Source organism: Perissodus microlepis, chromosome 13 (genome assembly GCF_051167445.1).
Source record: "Perissodus microlepis isolate ML-2025 ecotype Zambia chromosome 13, ASM5116744v1, whole genome shotgun sequence".
NCBI classification, from domain to species: Eukaryota; Metazoa; Chordata; class Actinopteri; order Cichliformes; family Cichlidae; genus Perissodus; species Perissodus microlepis.
The window spans coordinates 19,865,189-19,876,293 of NC_140473.1; the positions used below are offsets into that span (position 1 = coordinate 19,865,189).

The 11,105-nt window shown below is 42.1% G+C and overlaps 2 protein-coding genes across 2 annotated transcripts; both read right to left on the minus strand.

Moving 5' to 3' along the window:
- Nucleotides 1-316: 316 nt before the first annotated feature.
- Nucleotides 317-2,687, minus strand: hmx2 (H6 family homeobox 2). The gene is made up of 2 exons (XM_084948729.1): nucleotides 1,960-2,687; nucleotides 317-1,346 (listed from the first exon to the last, which is right to left on the minus strand). Exons 1-2 carry the CDS (start codon nucleotides 2,231-2,233, stop codon nucleotides 799-801), a joined length of 822 nt encoding a protein of 273 aa, XP_084804855.1. The 5' UTR covers nucleotides 2,234-2,687; the 3' UTR covers nucleotides 317-798.
- A 4,998-nt stretch (nucleotides 2,688-7,685) lies between these two features.
- Nucleotides 7,686-10,822, minus strand: hmx3a (H6 family homeobox 3a). Its single transcript, XM_084949514.1, has 2 exons — nucleotides 10,069-10,822; nucleotides 7,686-9,288 (listed from the first exon to the last, which is right to left on the minus strand). The coding sequence occupies exons 1-2, from the start codon at nucleotides 10,355-10,357 to the stop codon at nucleotides 8,666-8,668; spliced, it is 912 nt and encodes a 303-aa protein (XP_084805640.1). The 5' UTR covers nucleotides 10,358-10,822; the 3' UTR covers nucleotides 7,686-8,665.
- Nucleotides 10,823-11,105: the final 283 nt, after the last annotated feature.

Consider the following 11,105-nt stretch of genomic DNA (forward strand, 5'->3'; position numbering starts at 1 on the left):
CCAATAGTCGTCTAGTGTTTCTGAATTTACTATCAGTGTCTTCCCCTTTTTCCCCTTACACACATTTTAGTTGTGGTTAAATCTTACATATAATAAAACGGTTAATTCAAGAATACAACGAGAAAAAAATATATTAAATTAATACCCATTAGCATAAAAGGATGGTTGCTACTGTGGTCTTCAGGAATCTCAGAACAGCTGAAAATAATTTTGCTTTCTTTCTTATTTACAATAATTCTTAGCCCTGTGTGCTGGGGGAATGTACCAGTGGCAAAGTTTACAAATAAAACCAAGCAAACCAAATTTTTCACTGAAATAGAAAATTTATTGAATGAGAAGGTTATTATTGAAGGTCTAGATTACAATAGAAACAATGATATTTTTCCTTAAATGGAAGAATTGAGTGTTTCCTGTCAGTTTTGCGTCAGGTGGAGTGAAACTTAAAATATCTTTGACAAACCAATTCGGAATAAAAAACAGTGTAAAAGTCGGCCTTTTTTAACGTATTTTTCAAATGTGATATGAAGGATTAAATCCAGTATTTTATCACTTAAAGAAGAAGCAAGTTAAAATAAAAATACAAAATCGTTATAATAATTATACACATGGTGTATTTTATACATATAGGGAAACTTGATTGCTTTCTTTCGAGACATACAATAACTGCATAATAAGAGTTTTCTCAACAACAAAAAAGTGATACAATTGATATACAAGGCTTATGAGACACCTAGAATGTCGTATTGTTTTGTAATGCTTTTTTTTTCGTGGACTGCAGTGAACATACAGCAGAGTCAATCAGTACTCGATTTTGTTATACAAGTTGTATAAAGGTAACGCTGGCAGGTTGCTTCCCGGGTAGTACAGGGGCGTCGGAAAGGCGATAGACCTAGGGACGGGAACACGCAGTAAGGAGTTATCTCTGAAAACCAGCGGCATCCCCACTAGTGTCTGTGCGGAGGCGTGGGCCATGTTGGCCGCCTCCAGTTCAGCAGAGAGCTGTCGTTTCCATTTGTTCCTCCTGTTCTGAAACCACGTCTTGACTTGAGTCTCCGTCAGCTGTAAGCTGGAGGCTAAGCAGGCCCGCTCCGAGCTGCTCAGGTACCTCTTCATGTCGAAGGTGGACTCCAGCTGGTACACCTGACTCCGGGAGAAAACCGTGCGCGTTTTCTTTTTGGCCGAGCTGCCCTGCTTGTCCGCACCGTCTGTTTGTCTCTCCTCCGACAGAGGTGACATTTGATGGCACGGTCTCTCCTGCTCCTCCTTATAATCCTGCAGCAGAGGCTGTGACAGGTGCGGCCGCCGTGCGAGCCCGTCATTTCCAGACAGAAGTCCTTTAGCGGGACCTAAACGCAGCAGGGGGAGAAGGATGTGATGAGTAGGCTATCATAAGCGGTCTATGATTTAAGCGTGCTTTTTAAACGACTGAAAAAAAAAATGTTTTACATTTTTTAGACATACTCAGTTTGAGAGTTCGTCAAGTGTGAACTCTGACTTGTTAAATCGACTGCTGAAAGCCTGTGACTTTTTAAATAAACAATTCAGCGTGAGTGTGCACGGTGTACAGTAAGCTATTAATTAAATCCAGCTCTATTTAACGCTCAATTGACGACGTGTAGTGCAGCCATTTTGGAAACATGTTTCGTCAATTAGGAGGCTCAATTAAATTTGAAATGAGAGGAAAGACAGAGGGCTAATTATTCGACCTTCCGCTGCTGATGCGATAGTCTGCGCAGAACGTACAAGTGGCAGCGGATGGTCTGCGTGTCAGTGTAACAGTCTCAAACACAAGCTAGTGAAAAGTGAATCAAAGTGCAAACAAAGCATTAAACCTGTTATTTCTGTGAAAAAAGAAACTCAGCTGAATAAGTTTGAAAGTGTATCTGTGGGTGATAATATTGTTTTAATATTTCTTTGGTTTTTAATTTTAATAATAATAATAATAATAATAATCCTTACCTAAACAGGAAAAGTTATGGGGTTGGTGCTGGGTGCACGGCTCGCTGTGACCCGTGTCGGAGCAGAAGCAGTCTGCTGAGTCCTCCCCGCCGCTGCACTCCTCCTCGGACGACACCGACAGTGAGCGCCTCCGCGGCGCTGGCGGCGGCCCCTTGGAGAGCTCCTTAGTCCCGGAGCGCGGCTCATCGGATGGCGTGCCTAAAATAGACTGGATAGTAAAGCTGGAAATCGGGCCCGACGAGCACTTGCTCCCGCTGTCTTCTGCGCTACTCATTCTCGCTTCATAACAGTATTGAAGTATTGACTGAATCGGTCTGTCCCCTTGTATTCCGTTATTGCTTTCTACGGGGTTGGTGCGCAAAAAAATTACGAAAGCGCCTTTTGTCGGCTTTTGTCAACACAATCCGGTTTAATTGTGGAGTTTCAACATTGAAGGAATTGGAGGTGTTTTTTCTAGAGCTCGAGGTACATGAGTGTATTCCTGGTCCTCCTCCTCACGCTCTGGATCAGAGGCAGCAAGGCTGCGTTGCTTCATTTGCATGTAGGTAAGCTCCTCGTGAGCCAATGGCAGCCTCCAGCATGAGCCCGGAAATTTCAAACTCCTGTCTAGTTTTTTTTTCGGGGTTTTTTTTCAGATATGATGAGAAGAAGGAGAAAGCCGAAGAGGAGTATTAGCCTTCATTTTTACATTCACTTAAAACACTCAGACTAGGCGCCCTAATATGCAGACTATGGTCTGTATGACTCAGAAGAGTCACCAAACTTTGACTTCTTTTCCTTCTTGCTTACAAGTGTGTTAAAGTATTTCGCTTTAACGCTTACAACAGCTTGGTGTAAGTGCGTCTAAACTGCGTTGCCTTCCATAATTTCAGACAGTATATCTCAGTTTATTAGTTATGGAAATGTATAATACCCATCCAAGAAAAGAGGAACTGTCGTGTCGGCTTTTTCCGATTATGATAAAACTGGCTGGCGTGACGGCAACGCACACACAGTCTTGGAACTAAGACAAAGGCCTAACTCATTTTTCCTGAAAATAATAAACTCATTCCGCGTCCATTATCTACGATTAAGAATTAATTTGATCATTACTGAGCTAATCTGCCTCGTGATGACCGCGCGTGGAGTGGAGGCCGGCTAATTGATTGACTAATTGATTGAAGGTGGTGGGGGCCGAGTGCGCGCGCGCGTGTGTGTGAAGAGGGGATTTGCTTCCCACCACCGCCCATCTCCCACCTTCACCGCCCATGCTCTTTCCGTGCCTCTCCCTGGTTGTGTGTGGATGCGGGACAGCTGCGGGGCTTGAGCTCGAGGTTCGGGCACATTATCCCTCTTTTACTGGTTTGTGAGGAAGCCCGAGACACATTACAAATGGTCAGCTTTAATCATTATGTCAGCGCCATTCCTGGTAGCAACCCAAGCGGCGTTCGGTGTTAAGACAGCTTGGAAAAGGGAGAAGACGGTGGCTGTGGACGTGATGCTGCTCCTGATGCTGCTGCTGACGGCCGATTCTGTCAGCAGCTGCATCACGGCAGTCAGATGGATGCATCCGGATCCACGCGTAAATATCCTCAACTGGCAGTGGGACCAGCAGCTGCTAAATGATCTTACTAAAACGCTTACGCAGGGGAGGCTTTTACTGAAGGGGGGCAAACATATGAGGGCAGCCAGGGTGGATGCTGAATTTATGGTGGTTACACATAAGGCGTGAAATCTGCAATGACAGTTAAATGGGTTTATTTTATATGCCGCTCCTTTCAAACAAAGACCTTTGTCGGCGCAGGCGCCTTCATCACTTTCAGACGACTTTTGCAAAGTGAGATTGGTTCATCACGGAGATAGTGGACATAACAGACTGCCATTGTGCTGCAGAGAATAAATTAAGCATGTTTTAATTTTTTTTATTTAATGTCAAAGTGGTGTTTATAGGCCAGCAGTACAGGCTGAGCAGTATAGGTCCTTCTAATGGAATGGAAATGTTCATCCCATACCTATGTTACATACGTTTCAAGGCCCGGCGAAGCCCAAACAGCAAGGAGTGGGCCTAAGTCCGCGCTCTATCACAATGATAGGTGGTGTATGGCCGCCCTACCGCAATAACAGAACAAGATCTTTAGCAAGAGAGAACGGTCTGAGAAAGACAGATGAAGTTATGAGGCGCTTTGATCTGGGAATCAAGCTTCGATAAATATTAAACAAAGACCCGTTACACGTGTGTATTATGATATATGGCGTGTCCAAGTCTAGAATAAGGAAATTACCAGAGAAAATGATATCAATAAATTTTCTAAGTATAAACGTTGATTATGTTTCGATTTTCATTCAAGAAAGCGGGGCCTGCTCTTTTTTCAGGAGGCGTTTGGGTGCCTCCGTGCGCGCACATTTTGTGTGTATGAGGGTGTGCGCGCCTGAGAGAGAGAGAGAGAGAGAGAGAGAGTTGTAAACGCAAGCAGAGCACCCAAGCCCTGGAGGTGTACAATTTATGTAATCTGAGTGTGGAAATGAACTGGGTAATTTATTGGAAAACACAAAGTCAGGAAGATTGGATCAGTACAGCCTATCCAAGGGCTCCTATCCATCAAGTTCCAATTAACAACCTAACCATTGAGTTTTAATGGCTTTCCAATCTACTGCCCTGATAGACTCATCAATTCCTCGGGGAGAAATTAAGAAAATCGACCGCCCCTCGGCGTTTCAGTGTCATTCTTCACAGCAACTATATGTCAAATTAAAAACACAATTAAAATTTAAACTGTTCCAATCAGACGGTGCCCCGCAACCTATGTTTCACTTAATAGAACTTTGATGAAAATCTGATGCTCGCATTCAATCAGGAAAGCAAATGGGATGGGTTTAAAACAAGATTTCCTCTTTGAGAAGTGTCAAAAGAGTTCTTCAAACGCATGACTTTGGCAACTTGAGGTGTCGACGTCGCTTTTATCTGCACGCAGATTACGGGAATTCACTGGTATACGATTTGTATATGACTGTATGCAGTTTTTTTAAGAGCCGAAGATCCTTTATAAGGAGGTTTGCTTAAACGTTTCTGTACCCACAATCACAACAATTTGGCGCATTTTGCCAGAAGAAGCCAAGAAAGATGATGTTTGTTGTTGGATATGACTTTTCAAAGATATCGAAAACTTTAGAGGTCAGGGTTTGAGGACAAACGTGGATTCGGACTGGGACTCCTGTGATTTTTGTTTTGGTATGAAAACGCCAGATTCCCCAAAGATCTCGGGGACCTTATTTAATCTTTCTTTTTTGTCACACATACATATATATATATATATTTTAAAGACAATAAAACACTGCTTATTGCTGTCAAAATAAATGCTTTAATATCAAGCCTTTAAGTCCAGCTATAATGATATGTAACACATGTGAGGGGATGCAAGTGGCTGCAAAGAAGAGGCTAGCATTATGCAAGGTGGTCGGGCCACTTGTGTGTTTTCAAACTGGCACTAAAACCTATGATAGGGCTCAAAATTACCAATTCAGCGCTCCATTTTAATGTAATACACTAAGCGCAGTCCCCGGTCACGTCCGTTTTGTCCCAGTTCCTGCAAATGCAGCTACTTTATCTGATTTTGGCCCCGCTCGCTCCCCTTTCTCCTTTACATAAAGATGTCGCACAAATGGAAATTATTGAGTGGTAATTTTTTCAATTTATGCGCGCAAATCAAGGTCATAAGCCGAGCCAGGTGGCGTGTGAACGTTGCTCTTACTTGACGCAATATGCTGCAGACGTTTACGGATCAATATGAGCCAGAACAATAATCCCATAACAATCTATTAATTTGCAGTAATGGGGCCATGTTGCGCGTGCACAGTAGTTGCACGTCAATACTTCTATGATCTGACGATATTTGAATGAACCCTTTGTCTCACGATGAGGTCATCATATAGAGTTTAGAGCTGACTGATTCATTTCCAATAACTGTGTTAGCCTGCAAATGGAAGCGGAAAATGGCCTTTGATGAAAAGGTTGTTGTGATGTAGGAAAACGCTTCTCTGAGCTGGATTTTGAATTTCAAAAATATTCTTTATGGTAATGTTTTCAGTGTTTGGGGAATGCAAATACACCACAGAGTAGTCTTTTATTAGATTTGCCATCCACTCTACTGCAGGCTAAAACTGCAGAGGCTCCTAAAACTGTCTTCAAACTGTGAGGCTAGAAGCAATTTGTCTTCCCGCGCCTCAGACACTATGAATACACCACAGCGAATGAAGTCTTGCTGAGAGATCGTGTTTTAATTAAATGGACTGTGAAAAAGCAGGCCGTAGTTTCTGTATGTCGTTTCTGGATCCTGCATCAGATCCACCTGATCCCTAATCACAGTCTAGAGGTGGATTCTGCTCAGATTCATTAGAAAAAGAATAGAATCACGTCGACATAAAATATTGTATCCTATTTCTTGTCTAAACCAGGATTTATTTTTGCAGTAAATTATTATCAGTTATCGTTGCTATTTACGGCCTGACTGGTGCTCAGCTAAACAGAGGATGACGAGTGTTGCCTCCCTCTTTTCATAGCCTCCTCCCCCAGATCGGTGTTGCTTTCGCATAAATTCTTATAGTTACGTTCATATTTAATAATAATAATAATAATGTACATTTAAAAAACACACATATGTAATTAGATAGTCATGGTTCATTTAGACTTGATATAATGTGTAATCTGATGAAACAAACAAGAAAATTATTAATATAGAAAAATGTGATTCTGTTTGTCTTTTATGAAGCTCCAGCAGTGTCCACATTTCCGCTGATTCTCTGAAATGACGCAATAAAATTAGAAGGCTGTTTAAATATCTCCACTTTTGCTCAGAATTTGTGTTCCTGTTCCGAGAAAACTTACAGGCTGATTATTTGCTATATAAACCGGAAGAACTGTCTACATTTATTTTATATATATGTATATATATAATCTTGAAAATTTTAGGCATATACAGAAACCACGCGTGGCTTTTCAATGTCCAGTGACACCTGTAGGATTGTATGCGTTAGAAAGTACCCACAATGTGGAGCACTGCAGAGTAATATGCTTCAACTGAAAACGCTGTGAGGAAGTAAAAAACAAAAAAACATCTGTACATATGATCTCTTTCTTTTTATTTCCCTCTATATTGTTTATATTGTTTTTTCTTCTTCCTTTTGCAATTTGCACAGTTCCCCACCCTAATATTTATTATTTATTATTGTGTGTGTGTGTGTGTGTGTGTGTATAAATATATATATATATATATATATATATAATGAAAAGGAATGGTTAAGGCCGCGGCGTTTAGCAACATCAGGTGGGGATGCTTGTCATAGATGCCGACATCCTTACACGCACGCTAACACAACCCAACACACAGCTACAAAAAACACGCGGTCACGAGAGAGAAAAATGTTAAAAGACAGCAGCTCATGCACAGGGAGTAATTTCCACTTCTGAATACATTATCCATAATTTTGACAAGATGGTGGCAATTACGCATCTAATTGACCGAGCCACTTTTTATGTAAAATCACGCTTCAAAGTGCATAACACTAAGATGATTACAGAAGCCCACCTGCTCAAGCTTAGAGAGCTTATTCACGCATGCGCACGCGTGCACGACTGTAGAGTTGTTGGGGTTTGTTTTATCATAATTAAATTTTCTGCATAAAATATAGAAAACAAGCTAAACATAGCTCTATTTAACACCCTGTTATTTTTTTAGACGACAAAAAATGTGTTAAAATGTACGGAATATTCTCCATTTATTTCACAACATGGTTCAGCAATACAATATCAAAACGATGTTTTAACTGTACAAAGAAGAAGCCGTATGAGGAATCGCCTTTCCCCGCGCCTCATTAAATATATACATTTACATATTTTGTACACCAGGGTAGTCGATATTTTTGCCGTTCCTGCTCAAAAAACACAAAGCTCAGGAGACACTGGACCTCACACTTGTGCTTCAAAGACGTGTCCATGAAGAGGGGGCTAGAGTGAGAATTACTAAAACTAAACATAAAGCTACATGGGTATTTTACAGCTCAGAGTGTCTTGATTGTCCCCCGACAAACGCTTTATAAAGCAAAAATAATAATAAAAATAAAAATAATGATAATGATAATTACATCAAATCCTTGTCAATATTTTAACATGAGCAGATGACAAAACGTATGTTTCCTGTTTCATTCATTCACAGCATGCCGTGTATTGCACATCGTGATATCAATTCTTGAAATGTGAATAAAATCAAATGCTAAATGATGAGCAGATGTCGACTTCAGGCCGACACTTTTTGTAAACATGGTGATTTTTTTTTTAGTCACACAGCTGACGTGTCCAGATACAAACGCAGTCTGGGAGGAAAACGAATAATAAAAACACTCATCAGGCAGTGTAAGCAAGTGGACTCCTGAGGTAATAATAATAACAATAATAATAATAACAATAATAATAATAATAATAGTAATAATGGGATTCAAATTGTCAGATCACGTGTAAACGGCATCTTTATGAAAAATGAAACAATCTATTTGCCAAAAATAGGTCCATGAAAGCCTGACAGTAACAGTCTCTCATTTTTCTTTTTCTTTTTTCATTCACTGGTTGTATAAAAATATTTTGTCCTTTTTATTTTTGATTTCTTTCTTCTTCTTCTTTTTTAATGAGTTGATATAGGAAACAGACACCAAGTTGTGCCTAAAAACTCAACTATTTTCAAACTGGTCTGAGCAGCGGCACAGATGTGACGATGGGATGGGAGTAGTAGACGCCGGGGTGGGGGAAAGTGAGGAGCGGTTGGCTCACGGGCACGTTGGCAGTGGCCCCTCCGCTCTCCGAGGCCGAGTTCTCGTGGTAGAGGATGGGCACCCGGACTATCCTCTGCGCCGCAGCGTGGCTCAGGTTGGCAGCCTCTAGCTCCGCGGCCAGCTGCCTTTTCCACTTGTTCCTCCTGTTCTGAAACCAAATCTTCACTTGAGTCTCCGTCAGGTGAAGGGAAGCGGCCAGGCTGGCCCGCTCCGAGCTGCTCAGGTATCGCTTCATGTCGAAGGTGGACTCCAGCTGAAACACCTGGCTCCGTGAGAACACCGTGCGCGTCTTCTTCTTGCGGCACGGCTTCTTGTCATCGTCCCTTTTCTTCCACTCCTCCAGCTCATCTTTTTTGGCCTCTTCCGTGTCGCTTTCCTCCAGGATTATCTCGTCACTGCTTTTGTTGTTGTTGTGCTCGTCGTCCTCGTCGTCATCTTTGGTGTCTGGCTCGGATTTGAGCGCCAGGTCCGGCGAGTCTCTGTCCGTGCCCGAAGTTGGAGAGGAGTCTCTGGCTCCTGGTTTCTCGGTGACTGAAATGGGGATACATGCAGGGAGACGTAGTCATAAATATTGGAGTCTATCGGGCATTTATTACAGCCTGTTGATATTGGACAGTCAGTGGGTTTTGGGAAACGTATGGTTGCTAATAAATAGTGGCAGAAGAAAATGCGTTGCGTCATGACATAAACCATTTCAGAGGTAGACATAACTGTAAACACCATCTTCAAAAATGATGAAAATGTCATTTTTACCCCACTAAACAGTAATTTGAATAGACCTAAGATATAAACTATGTACACCTATTTTATTCATTATTTTTATCAGCCTATACTACAGCCTAAATAACTAAATAAGCGTAAAATAATATCGCTTTCTTTGTATTAGGATATCATAATGGCATCCACATTAGTCTATTTTTTTTATCCCAGGTGAATAAATCACGGAAAAACGGAGATAAAAGGCTCCCAGTAGCCAAGCCTCAGAGGTAAGATGTGCGCCAATAGACAAATCAAAAGCACGCTGCGCATCGTCACCCTCCTCCAATGATTTCATGATGTCTACTTCATTTTATGTGTGTTTCTTTATTGATCTATTATCCCACGTCGTGGCATAACAAAATAGGCCTTCAGAGGACAAGGTGTTAAATCATACACTCTGGTGTGAGGCTATGTGTGCATGATGCCTATCAGGAAACCGCACAAATCTTCCCTTTCAATTTAGAAATTTGCTTTACTCTACTTACTCATTAGAAGGAACTCATACAAAAACAGTGGATTCGTTGGATAATTGCGCAACAGTTGTTTGCTTACCTTCAGTTCTGTGTAGGTGGGCGGCTGAGTTGAGGGTGTAAGGGTACCACCACGCTGAGGTGCGCTCCAAGTAGTGAGCGGGTAGACTGAATCTCTGTGCGGGCAGTTCGAAGCGTGGAAAGTTGAAGTCACCAACCTGGGAAAGGGAAAATCCTCCCTCTAAAGCTGCCTTGGTGGCCGCCAGTACGGGCTTGGGCTTGGACGGTTTGTTATCACAGTTCAGCAGGTTCTTAATGAAGAAAGGAGAGTCCTTGGCCGAAGCGCACGTCTCTTGCGTTGTCTCTGGCATCGCTGTTGTTGTGGTCTGAGAACGAGGGGACCACGGAAGCCGGATTTTTTTTTTAAAGGGGGGGAAGGCAATGTTGACTTACAGGCTGTCGTTATCCTGGCTACGAGGAGTTCCTGTTTTATTCTCTGAAACTTGATTTCACAGCCGAAAAGCTCACCAAAAAGAAACGCGTCCGTCTAGGCTAGAAAATAATGAAATAAACTGTTCGAGAGGCAAAAAGAGCACACGCGCTTACAAACATGGAGATGCCTCATCCCGGGCTCTTCCGTTAAAACGCAAAAACTGGGTCCACCGTGTCAGTCAGTCTGGTGTCTGATGCTAATGATGAAATAAAAATGTCATCCAAGTTAAATGCGGAAAGTATAGGCGATTGGGCATGTACAATGGCAAATGGGATTAAGGGAGAGACGGTGACTAGAGAGAGAGAGAGAGAGAGCGAGAGGGGGGGGAGAGTCCTCCCCTCTCTGTGCTCTCTAGCTGCAGGCTGTGTGCGCTCGCTTGTTATTGGTCTCATATAGTCCAATTAGCAGCAAATGAACACGGGGCTGTTACCGCCAAAAAGGGAGGTTTGGACCGTCAGAACAAGCGTCCCATCATACAGCTGACATTACAACGAGACCCAGATTTACTGCGCGAGGTTATTCTGAATCCAGTCTTTTTTAATTATATATTTCAAATCACGTCCCGCATGTTTTTGGAAATTGTTTGAGTAACATATCCCTACGAAACACCGTTTTACATATGACTT

Bases quoted from the DNA above. Each gene is read 5' to 3' on its own strand.
- hmx2 (XM_084948729.1), bottom strand. From the start codon at position 2,233: ATGAGTAGCGCAGAAGACAGCGGGAGCAAGTGCTCGTCGGGCCCGATT. The intron at 1,347-1,959 runs GTAAGGATTATT...TGCTGCGTTTAG, and splicing joins CCATAACTTTTCCTGTTTAG to GTCCCGCTAAAGGACTTCTG.
- hmx3a (XM_084949514.1), bottom strand. From the start codon at position 10,357: ATGCCAGAGACAACGCAAGAGACGTGCGCTTCGGCCAAGGACTCTCCT. The intron at 9,289-10,068 runs GTAAGCAAACAA...TCCCCATTTCAG, and splicing joins CCACCTACACAGAACTGAAG to TCACCGAGAAACCAGGAGCC.